The sequence below is a fragment of the Castor canadensis genome, chromosome 6 (genome assembly GCF_047511655.1).
Source record: "Castor canadensis chromosome 6, mCasCan1.hap1v2, whole genome shotgun sequence".
Lineage (NCBI taxonomy): Eukaryota > Metazoa > Chordata > Mammalia > Rodentia > Castoridae > Castor > Castor canadensis.
In genome coordinates this window covers 7,281,786-7,302,879 of record NC_133391.1, presented here as the reverse complement: position 1 = coordinate 7,302,879, position 21,094 = coordinate 7,281,786, and the positions used below count along the sequence as shown (strand labels likewise).

Below are 21,094 nucleotides of genomic sequence, written 5' to 3'. Positions count from 1 at the left end.
CACTGAATAAGTGAAGGGGAGACTGGACCTGGAATGGGAAGGGAGGAGGGGATTCCCAGTCCCAGCCGGTCTGCCTGGCTCCAACCAAGCAGGCTGTTTCCTGCCCTCTGTGACCCCCCACCCCGGAGCAGGACCAAGGCAGGGCAATGAGGAAGGACAGGGGTGTGGGGAGCACCTCTTGTGGCAGGAAGATAAGTGCACGTGGACAAGAGGTCATTCCGGCTTGGCTGTCCTCTCTAGGGGGTTAGGACACTTGGCAACCCTCCCGAGGTGTCCCAGACTCCTCCTTCCCTGTGTCTAGGCTTTTCAGCACCTCTAGATACTGTCCTAGCCAATTACATTTTGAGTCTAAGCCCTTCTCTTCCAGCTGTCTCCCGGCGGCTCCGCAGCGGCACCCCCTGCCATCCACCCGGGGAGCACTCACACACACACACTATAAGTGCGCCTAAGTTTAAGGGGTTTTGGTGGAAGGAGCATGTCTTTCCTGAACTCTCTCTTCTAATTGATTGACTTGGGGGAGGGGGTTGGTAATGAGAGGAAGGGCCCCTCCCAGCCATCCAGAGAGCCCCCAGGAGCCAGACAGGAAACAGCCTCAGGAAAGACAGCAGCAGCTCCAGCTCCCGCCCCCGGGTCATGGCTGCAAGGGAGCTCCCCCCGCAAAAACAAAAAAAAAAAGCGAGAGTGAGAGTGAGCAGGGTGATTTGGTGATCTCTCCGGGACCCCTCACCGTCTCTGACACGCCTACCTTTTATTTGCCTTTGCTTCCTTGGTTTTTCTACATTCCTTTTCCTCTGTGCCCCACCCTCTCGGCTCATTTTTCAGTGCACAGTAGGTCCCCAAAACTTAATGTGTATGGAATGAACGTTCGCTCCACAGTTCCCCAGAGCACTGTTGTCTGGGGAACGCAGGGCAGCCCTCCATCCTCAAAAGCTTCCACCCCTTTCTTCCTCCCTTTCCCCCAAATTGCAGTTCCTTGAACCAACTAGGGGGGGTGGTGGGCGCATCTAGGAGTGGAAACTCAAGTCCGAAGCAAAGTCAGATCTGGCTTTGTGTGTGCGGTGCGCATTTACGCACACGTCTATGTAGCCCTTCTCATTGCTGGCCGTTTGCTCTCTGGTGCCTGCTGGTCCCGGTGCCCAACACGCGCGATCCGTAGCAGGACGCCGGGCCACTGTGCATGTCTGGGCTGTCCTCCGTTCCTCGCTTGCCGCCCCTCCCCCTTCTCCAAACTTTCTCCTAACTTCCCGACCTGCTCCGTTCGGCGCCCCGCTCCGCTTCCCTCATGAATTATTCAGCAGGGCGCGCGCCAATCAGCGTGCCCGGGCCCCCTCGCGGAGCCGGGGCTGGGAGAAGCTGCCTCCGCCCCCCGTGCCCCCCTCCCTCCTGGGCCAAGCGCAGCCCGGCCCAGTCCCAGCCCGGCCCAGCCCCGGCCCGGCCCGCCCGGCCCTGCGTCGCAGTCTCCCTCCCTCCCGCTCTGTCCCTGCTCGGGCTCCCACCCTCCTCGCCCGTGCGGAGAGCACTCGGCCCGGTGGCGCGAGCAGAGCCATTCCAGGGAGGGGGGGAGACCGCGAAGCAGCCGACCCAGCCAGCCTGGGCGGGACCCCGAGGCCCCGGAGGGACCCCGACTCCAGCCACGTCTCTCTCGGCACCCGCCCAGCGCGACCACTGGCAGGACGCCCCCCCGACCGGCCTCCCGCGCGCGCGGCGGGGACGTGGGGGTCACACCTGAGCGCCGCCAGCCGGTGCCCGGCGCGCCCCGCATGGGCCAGTGCTGAAGGCCCCGACGTAGAGTCCCACGAGGGGAATCGGCGTCCACCCGCCCAGGGGAGGGTCAGACCTGGGGGGGCTAGGGCCCCCCAAACTCGGATCGGATCCAAGCAGTGAGGAGGCGCCATGGAGCTCCGGGCGCTGCTCTGCTGGGCTTCGCTCGCTGCCGCTTTAGAAGGTGAGTTTCCTTGGGGGCACCCCGCCATTCCTGGGGCCCCCAAAGTTGGGCCTCCAAGTGGAGGGGCCGACCTCTCCCTATCCCTATCCTGGCACCGCGACCCCAAACACTTCGGACCAATAGTGCTAGAACAGGAGGGGGGCGGGGAGGAGGCGGCCCGGCGGGGAGTGGAGTTTTCTTTTGTTTGGGAAAGAGATGGAGTCGAGCTCAGACCTGGGACATTCCCCTATCCCGGCTCCCCAAATTCTCACTGCCAATGCCAAACGCCTTTGGCAACCCTTCCTTTCCCCTCCATCCCAGTCTTGAAAACGATCCCCGAAGTTTCTATCCGACTTCCCACCTCTGGCTAAAACATGAGGGAACATTTCTGGTTGAACAACCGCAGACCAGGCAGAACTTTGTGCTAGGCCATAAAACGACCCCCACCGCCAATTCCTTCGCATTCACACCTTGATCCTACAACTCCTCACCCCTGTCAGAATGGCCCCTTTCTGCAGTCACACTCCAAACCCCAAATGGCTTGCCAGGCCGTTGGCCTTGTGCAGGTGACCACTCCCTGGTTTCCCCAGGCTGTACCCCATCTTTTTAAATGCCATTTAAGCCCCCAGCTCTGCCTGAAACCTTGGCTTTCCTCCAGTCCTAAGAGGCAGGAGAAACTGCCCTGCATGGTCTCTCGTTGTCCTAACTCAACCTCAGATATATATTTTTTTCTATGTTCCCCTCCAAATGTTTCTTCAAGATCTGTGAATCTCACTTCCCTCCTCGTTCCCCAGAGGAGTGGCCAAGAGCCCTATATACCCTCCTCTTTGCGTCCCTAATCTCCTTCCAATGAGCTGTTTAGAATCAAAGGGGTCTGTGGGGAGCGGCCATGGAGGGCTGCTGACCGGGAAGAATCAAAGGCAGTTGGAAAACCCTTCTCCCCCAGGCTCTGAGCAGAGCCGCTCTGGGCTGGGGATCAAAGGCTAAGTATGCCGAAGGAGTGGGGGAGACTTGGACCAAGGGAAGAGGAAATCCAGGGGCTGAAAACCACCAGGACAAAGTGTAGTGAGCTGGGAAAGAAAGGTGCAAGAGGAAATGCTCATTTTCCTGTCTGTTACCTGGGTTCTTCCCAAGCCACACGCCTGCACAGAATGCATTTTATTTACAAGTTTATTTTCTCCTCCAGCAACCCTGGGGGAGGGAAGAGGCAACCCCGGGGGAGGGAGGTTTGCCTCCTCCCATTTTCCAGATGAGAAGACTGAGGCTTAGAAATGTTAAGTATCCAAAACCATGTTTTGGTTAAAGTGGAGACAGCAAAGAAGGGAGAGATAGTGACAGAATGAGAAATGGAAGTGGACATAGAGGCAAGTGAACTGACAGATCAAAGTGAGTTGGAGGCAGCTGGAGGCTGGCAGGTCTGATGGGAGAGAAAGTGAGCCAGTGTTCACTTGCTCATTTCAAGAGCCCACTCCTAGCGCTGAGGACAGCCCTGCAGCAGAGACAGTGTGTAAATTGTAGACAGGAAAACACAGATCCAGGCTGGAACAATGGAGGGTGGAGACGGCCGCCTCTATCCACCCCCTTCCCAGAACCCAGGCATCCTGTCCTCAACGTGCTGGGCTGTCTCCTGCCACCCACAGAGGCCCTGGGCCTCACCTCAGGCTGGCCAGGTTCCCACCTGCCCACTGCACAGTGGACATCACCTACTCCAAGGGAGGACTGCCCCATCTGCCCTGTCTTCTCCCTGGGGTGGGGTGGGTAGCAGGTTCCAGGTGTGTTGCTGGTTCCCCTGGGGGCCTACTCTCTGCTCCTCCCAGGTTCCTGTCTCCTGCCCCCCACGATGTTCCTGGCCTCTGAGGGGGATTCCCAGGGGCATTTTGGAGTTTTTTTCTAATCCCCTCTCTCCCCTCCACCCACATGATGCAGAGCCCAGCCAGGTGTGTTTGCAGCCCCCCTACACACACACCCTAAAATCTCTTCCCCTTTTCCTTCCCGTAACCAAATCCAGATGTGGGGCCTCTGCAGAAGCCAGGGCGGGAACCCAAGCGTCCCTGGCCTCCAGTGCTTCCTCCTTGATGGCAGCAAATGGGGGGGAGGAGCTGTGCCTCAGGCACAGGGCACCACCTTGAAGGAGAGAAGGACTGGGGCTTTGGCGTGCAAGGGGGTGGAGACTTGGAAGAGGAGTAGAGGCAGTAGAGAGGCCTACTCTGGGACTTGGGGGAAGAGAATGTGGAGCTGGAGACAGCTCCGTTAAGGAGGGGTGGCCAATGCCAGCAGCCCTGGCCTATGTGGGGTCAAGGCCAGAGCAGGGCTCTTAAGACTTCCCCAACATGGACCTTTTTCTTCCAGCACTGGTACCATTCCTCCTCTAGGACACAGCCACTCAGGGAGGCCTAGACCTGGATGTCCTGAGGGCAGCTCAGTACCTGCCAGCTGTTGAGGGTGGGGTTGGCACTCAGAACAAGAGGATGAAATCAGAGGCGGGTGCACAAGGCAGGGTTTTCCCTCTCCACCAGTTCTGAGTTTCCAGAGATCTGGTCTTCCTGGTCCCCCATTCCCTCCCTCCCAGGTGCTGACTTGTCTCTCTCTCTGTGTCTCAGACACCCTGCTCAACACAAAATTGGAAACTGCAGACCTGAAGTGGGTGACATACCCTCAGGTGGAGGGGCAGGTAAGAGCTGGACCTGGGATTTGGGGTCCACGGGAGAAGCAGGAAGGAGGATGGTGGGGGCACCTGAAGTACTCCTGTGCCATCCTGCTCTAGATACAAGTGCCCTGAGCAGGTGTTCTTCTGAGTGGTCCCCTAGCTCCTGCAGAACCCCCAGACTGACACACTTCTCCGCACAGTGGGAGGAGCTGAGCGGCCTGGACGAGGAGCAGCACAGCGTGCGCACTTACGAGGTGTGTGACCTGCAGCGCGCCCCCGGCCAGGCCCACTGGCTGCGCACCGGCTGGGTCCCTAGGCGAGGCGCAGTGCACGTGTATGCCACACTGCGTTTCACCATGCTGGAGTGCCTGTCCCTGCCTCGGGCTGGCCGCTCCTGCAAGGAGACCTTCACTGTCTTCTACTACGAGAGCGAAGCTGACACTGCCACGGCACATACGCCAGCTTGGATGGAGAACCCCTACATCAAGGTACCTAGGCACTCAGTTGCACCATGGCCATGGCCAAGGTGCTGGCTTCCAGCTGCCAGCCCATGGCTTAGAGTGAGGCGGGGCTCTTGAGGCTGGAAGCAGCAGGCTTAAGTCTGGGGAGGGAAGAAGGTTGAATTCTGTGTGGGTGGAAGACAGGTGGGCTGCCTTTCCTGCACAGGGAGGTCCAGGTCTCAGGCTGCTTCTCCCATCATCTTGGTCACCCTACCCCACTGTGCTGCAGCCATATTGTACTCCTCCCATTCTCTGACCACATGGAGCCCTTCTATAGTGCTGGATCTGTGTATCAGCTGATGCTTCCCCCTGGTGCCTTCTCTCTGGCTCTTCTACCAAGCTCCTATTTATTTATTTATTTATTTGCAGGACTGGGGTTTGAACTCAGGGCTTTGAGCTTGCAAAGCTGGCTCTCTATCACTTGAGCCACACAAGTAGTAGAGAGCCAAAATCAGTCCATTTTGCTCTGATTATTTTGAAGATGAGTGTTGAGGCCTGGACTGGCCTTGAACTGACATCTTCCTGCTATCAGCCTCCCACATAGCTAGGATTACAGACATCCAGCCCCTTACTTGTTTTTTAAATTCCAGTTCCCAGATCTCACCTTGGCCACCTTGGTTGACTGCTTCTTCTTGTTCTGGGCTCTGCACCACTCTGTTCTAAGGCGTGTCATTTCTCTGTGGTTCATCCTTTTTTTTATCTCCTTGGCTTTGAAGTCAGGTCCTGGCATGGTGTAGGTATCCATAAATGTTTGTAGGACAAATGAATGACTGGGAAAGGGCAGGACAGAGGCTGGACACATTGTAAGAACTCAGCAAGAATTAATGGACAGCTGTGAGGCCTGCAGGAGAGCTATTAGGAAGGTGGAAAGTTCTGGAACAAGAACCAAGTTGGTCAGTGCAGAGGGGGAGCTGGGAAGAAGACAGTCTACACTCCAGAGGGAAGTGGACAGTGCTGGTGAGTCTAAATTCATCTGACAGGTGGACACAGTGGCTGCTGAGCATCTGACACGGAAGCGCCCTGGGGCCGAGGCAACCGGGAAGGTGAATGTCAAGACATTGCGCCTGGGTCCACTCAGCAAGGCTGGCTTCTACCTGGCTTTCCAGGACCAGGGTGCCTGCATGGCTCTACTGTCCCTGCACCTCTTCTATAAGAAGTGCCCCCAGAAGATCATGAACCTGACCTACTTCCCAGAAACTGTGCCTCGGGAGCTTGTGGTACCCGTGGCAGGAAGCTGTGTGGCCAACGCCGTTCCTGCCCCTGGTCCCAGCCCCAGCCTGTACTGCCGGGAAGATGGCCAGTGGGCTGAGCAGCCAGTCACCGGCTGCAGATGTGCCCCAGGATTCGAGGCCGTTGAGGGGAACATGAAGTGCCAAGGTGAGCTGGAGCTTTCCTATGAAGCTTGCCTGTGGGGGGGAGGAAGGGGCACCTACTCCCCACCTTTGGACTCACTTTTTTTTTTTTTTTTTTTTTTTGCCCGAGCTAGGGTTTGAACTCAGGGCCTCATGCTTGTTATGCTCAGGACAAGAACATGCTGACATGGCCCCCATACTTGTTCATTCTGGCTTTCCTCCGATTTACTTACTCTCCATCTTACTCTCATACTTTCTCTAGGGCCTCTTTTTTTATTTTGGTAGGACTGGGTTGAACTTGTCTATTTTTGCTTTGGTTATTTTGAAGATGGGGGTCTCATGAACTATTTGCCCAGGCTGGCCTCAAACCAAGATCTTACTGATCTCATCCTCCCAAGAAGTTAGGATTACAGCCACCAGCACCTGACTTTTTGTTTCTGTTTTCTGGGTTTTTGGAGACAGGGTTTTAACTGTGTAGCTCAGGCTGTCTTCCAACTCACAGTCCTCTTGCCTCAGCCTCCCAAGTGCTGGGATTATAGGCCTGCACCCTGCTTGGCTTGTATCTTGTCACAGAGAAATGTGCATGGTGCTCCATTGCAAACTTGTTTTCTTAATACTTTGATCATTGTGTTTTAGCTTAACTGATTTCCTTGGTTATCCTCTGTATTTTGTGATGTGCATTTGAAATCGTTATTCTGAGCCAGGGTCTGAAGGCTTCACCAGATTGCCAAGCTCAAGGTGGTAAAACAATAGAATAGGATGCTTCTGGAAGGAGACCCCCCTTTTCTCTTTTTTTTTGTTTTCTGGCAGTACTGAGGTTTGAACTCAGGCCCTCATGCTTGCTAGCAGGTGCTGTTACCACTTGAGCCAATTTGCCAGCCCTTCTTTTTTTTTTGAGAAGTTTTTTTGGAGATAGGGTCTCTTGAACCATTTGCATGGGGCTGGCTTCAAACCATAGTCCTCCTGATCTCTGCCTCCTGAGTAGCTAGGATTACAGGCATAAGCCCAGGTGTTTACCTCCCTTTCTCTTCTTAGAGGCAGGGTTTATCAGATCCTTCCTCCATTCCGCCTTAGCACTGCATGCAACCTCAGAAACAGGTGGATGTTTTTGGTGCATAATTTTTGGGTTTTTTTTTTTTTTTTGGTGGGACTGGGGTTTGAACTCAGGGCTTTGCACTTGCAAAACAGGTGCTCTACTGCTTGAGCTACACATCCAGTTCATTTTACTTTGGTTATTTTGGAGATGGGATCGCTGGAACTATTTGCCTGGGCTGGCCTTAAACCTTGATCCTCCCAATCTCAGCCTCCAAAGTAGCTAGGATTACAAGCATGAGCCACTAGTTCCCAGCTGGTGCATAGTTCTGATGAACAAATATACACACTCTCTCTCTTTTCTCTCTCTCAGCCTGTGGCCAGGGTACCTTCAAGCCCCAGGCAGGGGAGGGGTCCTGCCAGCCATGCCCAGCCAACAGCCACTCTAATACCATCGGATCACCTGTCTGCCAGTGCCGTATCGGGTACTACCGGGCCCGAGCAGACCCCCGGGGTGCACCCTGCACCAGTAAGTGATGGGTGACCAGGTACAGTTCATCAGGGAGGCTTCTGGGTTGGACCCCTTCCATCACAGCCCCCATCCTTCCTGGATTTGCTCCTCTTGGCTCTTGCCATATCCAAGGTGACCTGAGGTCAGTGTGGCTGCCCGTGTCCCCCAGCCGCCACCTCCCACCCTGACTGACTCTCTTGTTTCCTGCAGCCCCTCCCTCTGCTCCACGAAGTGTGGTTCCCCATTTGAATGGCTCCTCCCTGCGCCTGGAGTGGAGCGCCCCACTTGAGTCTGGGGGCCGAGATGACCTCACCTACGCTCTGCGTTGCCGAGAGTGCCGTCCTGGGGGCTCCTGCATGCCTTGTGGGGGAGACCTGACCTTCGACCCTGGCCCTCGGGACTTGGTGGAGCCATGGGTGGCAATTCGAGGGCTGCGTCCTGATTTCACCTATACCTTTGAGGTCACTGCCTTGAATGGTGTGTCTTCCTTAGCCACAGGGCCTGTCCCATTTGAGCCTGTCAATGTCACCACCGACCGTGAGGGTGAGATTGGGGGACTGGGGACAGTATGTGGTCTGATAGGACAGTTGTCTATGGGAAAGACCAGCAAGGGATGTGGATAGGCTGGGCACGTGGGGAGAAAGTCAAAAAAATTTTTTTTTTTTGGGTGGTGGTGGCGCTGGGGTTTGAACTCAGGGCTTTGCATGTATAAAGCAGGTACTCTTCTACCACACCTCCAATCCATTTTGCTCTGGTTATTTTGGAGACGGGGGTCTTGAGAACTATTTGCCCAGGCTGGCCTCAAATTGAGATCCTTCTGATCTCTGTCTCCTGAATAACTAGAATTATAGGTATGAGCCACCCACCAGTGCCCTGCTCCAAAGAAATTCTTGAATCAGTTGGAGGACCTAGCTAGGTGTAGCTAGCACAGCAATAGATACTGTGCATCAGGACCCCACTGGCCTCTTTTACAGTGCCACCTGCAGTCTCTGACATTCGTGTGACACGGTCATCACCCAGCAGCTTGAGCCTAGCATGGGCTGTTCCCCGAGCACCCAGTGGGGCTGTGTTGGACTATGAAGTCAAGTATCACGAAAAGGTAAGGCCAAGTCCTGGTGGTGCTGGAGGGGAAGGGAAGGTTGACCTTGGGTCAGGCATTTGGTGGGTATTTAAATTCCAGGTCAACTATGTATTAGCTGTGTGACCTTGGGCCAGCCCCTTGGCCTCTCTGAGCGTCAGTATCCTCATCTATAAAATAGTTATAATAGTATTGATCACACAGAATTGCTGCAAGGATTCAACTATGTAGTAAATGCAAAACACACAGCACAGAGCCCACCTTAAACAACTCAAAGACCTCACCTGCCACACGCAGGATCAAGATGGCATGAGGACAAGGGTGCATGGGTCTGGGGGAGGGACAAAGAATAGCACAAACTGGGGTTCTGTTTTACAGGCTTTCTCTTCCTCTTTCTGGGTAGGGTGCGGAGGGTCCAAGCAGTGTACGGTTCCTGAAAACATCAGAAAACCGTGCAGAGCTTCGAGGGCTGAAGCGGGGAGCCAGCTACCTGGTTCAGGTTCGGGCACGCTCAGAGGCTGGATACGGCCCCTTTGGTCAGGAACATCACAGTCAGACCCAGCTGGATGGTGAGCCTGGGGAGCTGGGCGGAGACGGGGAGCTGCTGCTGTCCCTACCCGATGGGAGGCCTTGCCCCTGCTACCCACAGAGTCACACCCTCATTTCCCTCTTTAAGCCACAAGGAATGGTTCGTGAAGAGAGTGTAGGGTGTAGAAATCACATCCTAGTCAGGCGCGGGAGGCTCACGCCTGTAATCCTAGCTACAGGGATCAGGAGGATCACAGTTTGAAGCCAACCCAAGCAAATGTTTTGAGACCCTAACTTGGAAAACCCTTCAGAAAAAAAGGCTGGTGAAGTGGTTCAAGATGTAGGCCCTGAGTTCAAACCCTACTACTGCAAAAAAAAAAAAAAAAAAACAGGAAGTAACATCCAACAGCTGGGTGTAAAGTGTAAAGTCAGCTTGGTGGCTTACCAGCTCTGTGACCTTTATAGCAGCAATTTGACCCTGCTCGCTCTTCCAACCAGATGGAAAAATCAAGAGGCCTTCCTTTACTACAGAGCTTCAAGGATAAAATGAAGTAACCCATACTACTTTTAATATGCTGGACCAGTGGTTTTCTAAACTTTTTTTTTTTGCTATACGGGAGACTGAGTCAGGGTCTTGCATGTGTAAGGAAAGCACTCTACCACTTAAGGCTACCCCTCTCCACAACTCCTTTTGTTTATACTTTGGTCTTGAGACAGGGTCTCACTGCTAACTTTGCTCAAGCTAGCCTTGAACTTGTGGTCCTCCTTCCTGTCTCTGCTTCCTAAGTAGCTAGCATTACAGGTGTGCGTCACCATGTCAGCTTTTCTTTTTTTAAAAAAAACTCCAATAGGGGTCAAACCCAGGGCCTTACACACAATGCTTGACAAGCTCTCTACCACTAAGCAATGTCCCCAAACCCTAAACTGTTTTTTCTTCCGTGGCATGAGTTTTTGTTTATTTGTTTTATTTTTTGTTTTTCGTTTCGTTGGTACTGGGGTTTAAACTCAGGGCTTTGTGCTTGCTAGGCAGGTGCTCTGCCACTCAGCAACTTGGTAGTATTTTTATCTTAAACAGCTTTATTGAGATGTAATTCGTATGCCATATGATTTGTTTACTGAAGTGTACAACTCGGTGGCTCTTAATATATTCACAGACTTTTGCAACCATCGCCATAATTCAGTTTGGAACATTTTTTTAGCAGCTTGAAAAGAGACCATCACTCCCTATCTTCCCATTGCCCTCCAACCCTGGCAAACACTAATTTCCTTTCTGCCTTGAATGATTTGCCTCCTCTGAATAGTTCATATAAATAAGACCATACAATGTATGGCCTTTCTTTTTTTTTTTTTTTTTGGGTGTGACTGGGGTTTGAATTTAGTATTTCATGGCAGTCCTCAAACTTTGATCCTCTGATCTCAGCCTACGTGTGGTCTTTTGTAACTGGACTTTTCTCCTTTTTCATTCATTCATTCGTGGACATTTGGGCTGTTTCTACTTTGTTTTGGTTTTTTTGTTTGTTTTTGATTCTGGGGTTTGAACTCAAGGCCTGCACCTTGAGCTACTCCATCAGCCCTTTTTGAGTAGTTAGGTACTTTCAAGATAGGATCTCTTGAACTGGCTGGCTTTGAACTGCACTCTTCCTGATCTCTGCCTTTTGAGTAGCTAGGATTACAGGTGTGAGCCATGGGTGGCCAGCCTTTCTTTCTTTTCTTTTTCTTTCTTTCCTTCCTTCCTTCCTTTTCCCTCCCTCCCTCCTTCCCTCTCTCCCTCCCTCCCTTCTTTCTTTTTCTTCCTTTCCTCCTTCCTTCCAACTTCCTTCCTTCTTTTCTCTTTCCCCCCTTTCCCCCTACCAATATTTATCATAAAACAAAAGTGGTTTGGCAGTAATAAGGTTGCGAAACTTCCTCCCTTGTCCTAAGGGACTTCAGAGGAGTTCTTGGGCCATGGAGAACAGTCTGAAGCCCACTCCAGTCCTCTGCCTGTCACACTGGGCTGGGGCCTGTTTTCAGGAGATCTCAGTTTATTGCTCAAGGCTGGGGCCCAGGCTGCAGGGACCATGGGTTTTCCTGACTAGTGTCCTCTTCTCCCCCAGAGAGTGAGAGCTGGCGGGAGCAGCTGGCCTTGATTGCAGGCACAGCGGTTGTGGGCGTGGTGCTGGTCCTGGTGGTTGTTGTCATCGCTGTTCTCTGCCTCAGGTAAGGCCTCTGAATCCAAGCCCAGTATGGATGTCTGCCTGTCTGTATGCTCCATGGCATGCTGCCTGCCTCACTGTGCTGTTTTCATTTGCTGGCTCCTGTTCTTCCTTTCCTATGTTGTTCTACGAAGATGCATGACTCAGTTTACCTCTTGCTTCTTTCTCTTTGGCTATAGGAAGCAGAGCAGTGGGAGGGAAGCGGAGTGCTCAGATAAACATGGACAGTACCTCATTGGTCACGGTAAGCAGGCCTACCCTGCCCTAACAGAAATACAGGCCCTGTGAGCCAAGAGTCAGGACGTCTTGAGTTCAGTAGAAGCCAGTTCTTGGCTAATGGGACCCTGTGTGACTCCTCAGGTACTAAGGTCTACATTGACCCCTTCACTTACGAAGACCCTAACGAGGCAGTGAGGGAATTTGCCAAAGAGATTGATGTCTCCTATGTCAAGATTGAAGAAGTGATCGGTGCAGGTAAGAGGACGTGTGGGTGCCTGAGAAGGAGCAGGTGAGGCAGAAGGGGAGCCAGGGCCACTCTAGCGTAAAAGAGAGCTGACCCTTCTTGTCCTTGTTGAAGGTGAGTTTGGTGAGGTGTGCCGGGGGCGACTGAAGGCCCCGGGGAAGAAGGAGAGTTGTGTGGCCATTAAGACCCTGAAAGGTGGTTATACGGAGAGGCAGCGGCGTGAGTTCCTGAGTGAGGCCTCCATCATGGGTCAGTTCGAACACCCCAACATCATCCGCCTGGAGGGCGTGGTCACCAACAGTGTTCCTGTCATGATCCTCACAGAGTTCATGGAGAATGGTGCTCTGGACTCCTTCCTTCGGGTGAGCCACCCCACTTGGGTTCACATCTGCCCAAATTCCCAGGGGGAGTCAAGAAGTAGGGCCAGTTGGGCTCAGAACCCAGGACAAAGCCAGACATAGCAGTGCACACATCTGCAGTCTGACACTCAAGGGGCTGAGGCAGGAGGATCTCGAGTTCAAGGCCAGCCTGGGCTACATAGCAAGGCAGTCTCAAAAAAAGAACCCAGGACAGAATGGAGCCCACCTCAGCTGTAAGCTCTCTCCCTCAGCCACACTCTGTGTCCCTTCCCTTAGTTTTTCATTTGGGAAAGGACTTGAGACTAGCCCTTCCTTTATCCTCTCTGTGGGGCCAGCTGACCCATCCAGCTGAGAGGAATGACATTTCTTCTTTTCACAAATATTTACTGAGTGTCTCTAGTTATTTTTCAAATAGGGTCTTGTGTTTTTTTGCCTGGGCTGGCTGGCTGGCCTGGACCTCGATCCACTTTCTTTGTAGCTAGGATGACAGACACATATCACCACACCCAGCTTAATGGTTGAAATGTATCCTGCTAACTTTTTGCCCAGGCTGGCCTCCAATCTTGATCCTCTAGATCTCAGTCTCCAAAGTAGCTGGGATTACAGGCATAAGCCACCACATTCTTTTCTTTTAAAAAAGAAAAAAATATTATTTTCCTGCACAGTAAAGTAACATTGCATTTAACATAATTACGATCCTTAGTACCATCCAATACTTCGTTGATATTCATGTTTACCTAGTTACTTCTCAGATATCCTAGTGGTTTATCCAAACTCAGATCCAGTTCATGACCAGGCATTGCACCTAGCTGTCTTTTGGTGTTTTGTTTTTTAAGCCTCTCTAAATTTCTTTCCTTTGGGAAGACTGAAGTCTGAACTCAGGGCTTTGCACTTGCAAAGCAGGTGCTCTGATGCTTGAGCCACACCTCCAGTCCATTTTGCTTTGGTTATTTTGGAAATGGGGGGGTCTCGAGAACTATTTGCCTGGGCTGGTCTCGAACCTGGATCCTTCCAATCTCAGCCTCCCAAGTAGCTAAGATTACAGGTGTGAACCATCAGCTCCTGGCTTAGACTCTCATGTCTTGGAGAGTTCGTCATCACATTGACATGTTGAGGTGCCTGACCCCTTGCTCCTCTGAATGGCCAGATTTCTGGCTTCTTCCTTGTGGGGGACATTTAGCTTGTTTCTCTATATTTCCTATAGCAAAGTTCTGTCCAATGTTCTGTTAAGTTGGAAATGAATGTTTGTGGCTGGGATATCTGTATACTTCACATGGGTCACATCAAGGGACACCCACTCTCATTCCCACCATAAATGGTGTTAGAACAGACTCTGGAGTGGCTAGAGGACAGCCTGACCCCTCCTAGGAATCTATGCTTTGACATTGGGTCCAGACAAAGGTCCTATGTTAGAAACAGGAGGAGGAAGATGGGAGAAGATATGACACTTGGATAGATGAGAAAGAATCAGTTGTGAAATTCAAAAAAGTGTGTTTGAGGCCAAGTATAGAGACCTAGCGCATGTCTGAGAAACAAAAAGGCTAAGCCAGACACCGGAGGCTCATGCCTGTAATCCTAGCTACTTGGGAATCTGAGATCAGAGGATTTTGGCTCAAGACCAGCCCGGGTAAATAGCTCTTGAGACCCCATCTCAACCAATAGCTAGGCATGGTGGTGTGCTCCTGTCATGCCAAGGTATGCAAGAGGCTGAGATTGGGAAGATCACCATTCCAGGACAGCCAAGACAAAAAAAGTTTGCAAGACCTTATCTCAGTGGAAAACAGCTGGGTGTGGTGTTGTGTGCCTGTCATCCCAGCAAAGTGTAAATAGGAGGATCACAGTCTATTCTGGTTTGGGCAAAAAGCAAGATTCTATTTCCAAGAGAACTAGAGTAAAAAGGGCTGGAGGAGTGGTGCAAAGCCCTGGTCTCAAACCCAAGCACTGCTCCAAAGAAAGAAGAAACAGCTTAGCTGGGTGTAGCAGTGCATACCAGTAACCGCAGCTGCTTGGGAGCTGGAGGCAGGATCTGGAGTGAGTCCAGCCGGGGTAACTTTATTAAGACCCTAGCTTTCAAAGAAAATTCCGATAAAAGGGTGGGGGGTCATGGCTCAAGTGATAAAACTCATGCACGAGGCCCAGTGTCACAAAACCATCAAACAAAAAAGCCAGAAAGACCAATGTGCTTGAGTCAGGTGAACAGAGGAGTGACAGTACATCTTGAGACAGGTGTGAGGGGGAAGCCTTTGGAGAGAATTGGGCAGGAGAGGGAGATGACTGAAGACAGTCCCTTTATCTGTGCTTAGGAACTGATATGGAAGCCAAAAGTCCATAAAAAAGCAGTTGTAGGGCTGTCAGAGTGGTTCAAGTGGTAAGAGTGCCTACCTAGCAAGCATGAGGCCCTGAGTTCAAACCTCAGTGCTGCCCAAAAAAAAACTCGAAAGCTGGTGTAGTTATTTGGGCAGTGGAGAAGACACTGGGGTCTCCACTGTCCAGGTGGTGTTTCCATGAACCCCAGTGGGATGCCAAGGGCAGGTGCAGGTTTGGAGGATGGATTTAGAATTTGGTTTTTGCACACTACATTCATGATTCAGTACTCTAACCAAAGCCAGAAGATGGGATCAGTGAACTCTGTGCCTGTTTGATTTTCTTGTGAGAGCAATCTCTGGAAAGGTCAAGGTTGGGCATTAGATCTCAGCTTTGGCTTCGTATACCTAAGTTCCTTATTACAAAATCAAACACAGTTGGTTCAAGAGGGCCAAATAAGATTGCAGTTAGGTGCCAGTGGTTCACACCTGTAGTCCTAGCTATCCTCCTATCCAGGAGGCAAAGATCAGGAGGATCACAGTTCGAGGACAGCCCAGGCAAATAGTTTAAGAGACCCTAACTCCAAAATAACTAGAGCAAAATGGACTGGAGATATGGCTCAAGCACTAGAGCTCCTGCTTTGCGTGTTCAAACTCCAGTCCCACCCGGAAAAAAAAAAAAACCAAAAACTGCTAGTTCAGTGCAAAGATATTTCCACTGTAAACAGGTAGCTCAGGGCACACTTCTAATTGGCTAAATTCTGGTTGTCAAATCAAGAAGCATGTTAGATTAAAAGTATATTTTTTTGGTGGTAGTGGGTATTGAACCCTGACCTCACACTCTACCACTCAAGTCACACTTCCCCACCTCTTTTTGTTTGTTTCTGCCATTTTATTTTATTTTTGAGATAGAGTCTCACTAACTGGCCCAGGCTGGTCTTGAACTCTCAAGTAACTGGGATTATAGGCCATGCACGCCAGACTGGTTGAGTTTTTTTCTGAGTGTAAAGTACTGGACGAGGTTAAATAGAAGAAAAAGAATCATCTTGTAATCCAATTGAGAAACTGAATGCACAGCTTTGAAAAAGGAACAATGGTAAGCATTGTGCTAGGATGTTATCATAAGAGCTCAGAGAGCTGTGGGTAAGAACAAGGAAGGGAAGTTGGCGGGCTTCTGTACAGGTGAATTGATTGATAGGTTTGCAAGTGACAGGTGCCACGGTAGGAAGTAGAAAGGAAGGGGAATGATGGGTGGGCTGTCCTAACCAAGCCCCTCTTCCTTGTCCTCTCTCCAGCTGAACGATGGGCAGTTCACTGTCATCCAGTTGGTGGGCATGCTGCGAGGCATTGCCTCAGGCATGCGGTACCTTGCCGAGATGAGCTATGTCCACCGAGACCTGGCTGCCCGCAACATCCTGGTCAACAGCAACCTGGTCTGCAAGGTCTCAGACTTTGGCCTTTCCCGATTCTTGGAGGAGAACTCTTCGGATCCCACCTACACAAGCTCTCTGGTGAGACAGAGGGCAGGAGTACGAGCTGGGTTCTCAGGCCCGTGTCAGGAGGGTGGGTTAGAAAGGCAGGAGGCCAGGGATTGGCAGCTCTGGTCCAGGGAGAGGACCAGACTGAAGGGGGACTGACTTCTGGTGTCTAGGAAAACAGTTGAGGAGTTGGGGGTTTGGGTCACAGAAAGAAAGGAAATCAGCCAGATGCCAGTGGCTCACACCTATAATCCGAGCTACTTAGGAGGCAGGGATCAGGAAGATCATGGTTCAAAGCCAGCCCCTGGCAAATACTTCAAGAGACCCTATCTTGAAAAAACTCAGCAGAAAAAACAGGCTGGTAGAGCGGCTTTCGTGGCTCAAATGGTAAGAGCTCCTGCCTAGCAAGCTTGAGCCCTGAGTTCAAACCCTAGTACTGCCAAAAAGGAAGGAAACCAGAGCTGGGGGAGTGGGAAACAAAGTCCCAGAAGAGAGGAGCCCCTGGATTTACTTTTTTGGCCTGTTTCGGCAGGGAGGAAAAATTCCTATCCGATGGACAGCTCCCGAAGCAATTGCTTTTCGGAAGTTCACATCTGCCAGCGACGCTTGGAGCTATGGGATTGTGATGTGGGAGGTGATGTCATTTGGGGAACGGCCGTACTGGGACATGAGCAATCAGGATGTAAGTGTCCTGTTGTCATACCTGGGTATCCTTTCACCTGGAATACAGGGTGGGGGGATGGGCTTCCCAGACTCATCAATGGTAGGTCCTTGGGATGGTGGGGGTGGCTCAAAGAAGTGATTTTTGCACCCAAGAGTTTGATACAGTGTATTTGGATCATAGTAGGATGGAAAGATGGAGGGCAGGGTTGGGATGTTATAGTACAGATCATAATCCAAGAGCTGCTGGGGTGTCCAGCCATGACCCAGCCAGAAGGGACTCCTAGATCTGTGATTTGGAAGTGGGGAGGCTGTGGCTCCCATCCTTTCACCAGCTAAGTTGCCATTTCCTTGGGACCCCTTTGTCCTCTTTGTTTTCTCTGGACAGCTTCACCCAGTGCTTCATCCCTTCATTCTAGGTGATCAACGCCATTGAACAAGACTACCGGCTTCCCCCACCCCCAGATTGCCCCACCTCCCTCCACCAGCTCATGCTGGACTGTTGGCAGAAGGACCGGAACGCACGGCCCCGCTTCCCCCAGGTGGTCAGCGCCCTTGACAAGATGATCCGGAATCCTGCCAGCCTCAAAATCGTGGCCAGGGAGAATGGCGGGTGAGGACACCAGAGAACAGGCCCTCCATCCCTCACTCTTTCACTACCCAAGAGCCTCCCACCTTCCCAACTGGCCCAGAAGTATCCATCCTTTGGTGGTAGATGAGATGGTCTCTTTGGCCTTTCCAAGGCTGGGCTCAACTTCCCCTGACTCCAGTCTGGGACTCAGTATTCCTCCCTATTCTTACTTCTCCCCCCAACACCAGGGCCTCACACCCACTCCTGGACCAACGGCAGCCTCACTACTCAGCTTTTGGCTCTGTGGGCGAGTGGCTTCGAGCCATCAAGATGGGAAGATATGAAGAAAGTTTTGCAGCAGCTGGATTCGGCTCTTTTGAGCTTGTCAGCCAGATCTCTGCTGAGTAAGTGGAGGGAAGAGCTGTCAGAGCAGGTGGGGGCCCAGTGGTCAGGCCATCAGGTTCAACATAGACCACCTCTTGGGTCAACTTCCAGAGCTAGTCATAATCTCAGTGGAGCAGTGCTAAGTAAGTCACTCACTGCTATGCCCAGAGCAGCCCCCCAAGCAGTAAATGATGCTGGAGTTGAGAACCAGGGCCCCTTTGAGGCCAGCTAGCTGCCCATCTAGGCTCCTGGAGCCTTCTCAGCCCTCGGTCATCTCCCTTCCCTCTCTCAGCCTGTATCTATCCTTGTGCATCTATTTGCATTCCAGAGCCACTGCTCACATTAACGTGTCAACTCTGGTTCTCTTCCCACCCATAAAAGGAGAGAAGGGACTGGGTTTTGAAAATCCTTTATGATTCCATAGCCTCCCAAATAACTGTTCTCCCTGGGTTGGGAGACTCTCGGGTATTCCTCCTTCCAGCCTTTCCATTTCTCTCTCAAGGCCTCTGCTTATATAGGTTTCAATAATAGTAATAGAAGGAAGAGAAATTGCAATCAGAGGGTCCCTAGTGAGGCAGGTCCCTTCAACCCTGTGCCAGGGGTTTTCCTTTACTCTCCCAGTTTGTCTCTCTTTCCCTCCCTTCCTTTTTCTCTTTTGCCCTTTCCTTTTCACTTATTTCCCCTTTAATCTGTGCAGTCCCTTCCCCCAACCTCATTGTGCAGGCTTTTCCCTTCCTCTGATCCCACCTCCTGAAGATCCGCCCCCTGGGCCCCCAAGCTTGCCCCACCCCCTATTGCAGCTGCGCAGGACGACTCTGGAACTTAAACCCTCAGGAAACTGCCCGGCAACTATTGATGTCATAAGCCTTTTTGATTAGCTGATAGTCCTGAAACCCAGACAAGGCAGGCAGCCCCGGGAGTCCTGTGCCTCACAGAGTCCTCTGTTCTTCCATAGGGACCTGCTCCGAATTGGAGTTACTCTGGCGGGACACCAGAAGAAAATTTTGGCCAGTGTCCAGCATATGAAGTCCCAAGCCAAGCCAGGAGCCCCGAGTGGGACAGGAGGACCAGCATCGCAGTACTGACCTCCAGGACCTAGCCACCCCAGGGATCACAGCCTCCTCTTCTTCCTGGGGCAGAGCTGGGTGGGGACTCACAGAGGCCCCCATCCCTGCTCCCCACTGGATTGCACTTTGAACCCGTGGGGGTGTGGAGTTGGCAACTTGGAGAGATTTGGGGGTTGTGCCATATGGGAGTGTGGAAATCACATCCTGCCTTATTCCAGGCAGGGAACCCCAGACCCAGGGTGAGGATGCTTTTCCCTCAGGATTGGGTGTGACCAGAGGGAAAGGAAGTGCCTGTGATCTCCCCGCCTCCCCATGGCGCTCCCCTCACCTTGACAGGGCATGCCCCTGCAGACCAAAGAGAGAGGGTGGCCAGCCTGCCAGCTCTGGAGTGGAGCCCTGTCCCAGGAGGCAGGAAGGGATATCATGGCCCAGTGACACAATCATTGGATTTTGACGTCCCAACTTGCTGCTGTTGCCACCAAACACAATCACCTTTTCCTTGTAAATGCCCCTCCCCTATCTGCTGCCTTCATATTGAAGGTTCTGAATTTTATATATTTTTTTGGTTTTGGTCTTATTTTTTCCTCCCTCCCTTTTTGTTTTTGTTTTTCTACCATCCTTGTCCTAATTTTTTTTGTGCTGGAGGGTACCTGTTTCACTGTCTCCTCCTGTGCCCAAGTTGAAACAGGGATCCATCAGTGTGTCTTTCCAAAACAGTGCCTTGGTCATGCCGCCACCCAAGACAGTTTTCTGTCCCCCAAGGGCCCCCAAGCTATGTCCATGAGTGAGTGCAGGGGGCATGGTGGGGGATGAAAAGGGGCAGGAGGGCTGTGGTGGAAACCAGAGACAGACACCGGTGCTTGGAGGGGCTCTTAAATTATATTTAAAAAGAAACTTTTTTTTTTTGTATAAATAAAAGAAAATGGGATGTGTCCCGGTTCTGGGAGTGATTGGGAGCTGGATGGGATTAGAGTTCTGGGGAGTGTGAGATCTGGGTCCTGAGGGTCATATGACAGTCCGTTGGGGGCTGGGTGCTTGGTTCTAGCCTTAGGGTGTGTTTGAGGTGGTGGGGTGGGGGCCATGGGGATGAGTCATTACCAGCTGCTGCTAACGGCTCCAGTTGGCTCTGCCAAGAGCCCTGGGCACCTCCGGGGTGGGGCTGACCCCCCCCACTCCTCCCCTGGTTCATTACTCCTGGGGGGGGGCGGGGGGACAAGTCTGCAACTCAGCTCTGCCCTACAGCCCCCTGAAAGGGAGGTGGGGATGGGAGTCCAGTCAGATGAAGGAGACAGATGTGGGCCAGATGTTGACAGCTGGGGCTGGCATTGACTGTGGGGGAGGGGGAGAGCTGGGAGTGGCTGAAGGGGCCCCACGTGAGTGTGCAGCCGGTGGACAATTTCCCTATTCACCATGCTGCTCTGGCAGGTTCTCCAGCCTCCTGGGAAGGGAGGAGGAACCACCCAAGTGTGCCTGCTCCCAACAGCTCCCTTCCAGACAGGAAGAGGAGGTCAGTCCCCCACTCCAACACCCCATTTTCCCTCTTGCTGTTTTCTCTTTCCTCCTTTTTGCCCAGGTCTGCCCTCCCACTGGAACACCTGCAGGGGCAGGTCCTGACTGGCCAGCCTGACTTTCCTACTTCTGTCTCTCAGTTGCCCCCTGTTGGCCTCTGGGGGTCAGTGCGGAATCTCCCAGCCTTGGGAGCCAAAGGCAGTGATCCTGTCTATTTTCCTCACTCTATAGGCCTCTTATGGGGAACCTAACACTCTACTCCCTTTCCCTTGATGATACTGTGCCTATGTTTTTGCATCCCACAAGCTGGGATGGGACTCAGTGCTGCCAGGGAAAGATGGGGTATATTTGGAGGAGGCCAGCCTAGCCGCCCCTTCCCCTGCCAAGTAGACATCCTGGCTAGATAAGGTGGCCTTCAAGAACTAACTCTGAGGGGAATAAGGGTTGAAGGAGCTGGGCAGAGAGAGCAGACACAAAGATGAAGACCAGGTGTGGAGCTGGGCTCAGGGCAGGTGACAACAGGGGTCTGATGGCCA

The 21,094-nt window shown here is 52.3% G+C and overlaps 1 protein-coding gene across 1 annotated transcript; it reads left to right on the top strand.

Moving 5' to 3' along the window:
- Positions 1-1,421: 1,421 nt before the first annotated feature.
- On the top strand, positions 1,422-19,981 carry Ephb4 (EPH receptor B4). Its single transcript, XM_020182090.2, has 17 exons — positions 1,422-1,945; positions 4,525-4,595; positions 4,772-5,059; positions 6,052-6,448; positions 7,829-7,984; positions 8,177-8,509; positions 8,941-9,065; positions 9,448-9,613; positions 11,666-11,768; positions 11,944-12,008; positions 12,125-12,238; positions 12,342-12,589; positions 16,185-16,400; positions 16,900-17,049; positions 17,447-17,640; positions 17,847-18,002; positions 18,938-19,981. Exons 1-17 carry the CDS (start codon positions 1,894-1,896, stop codon positions 19,065-19,067), a joined length of 2,964 nt encoding a protein of 987 aa, XP_020037679.2. The 5' UTR covers positions 1,422-1,893; the 3' UTR covers positions 19,068-19,981.
- The last annotated feature ends 1,113 nt before the right edge of the window (positions 19,982-21,094 follow it).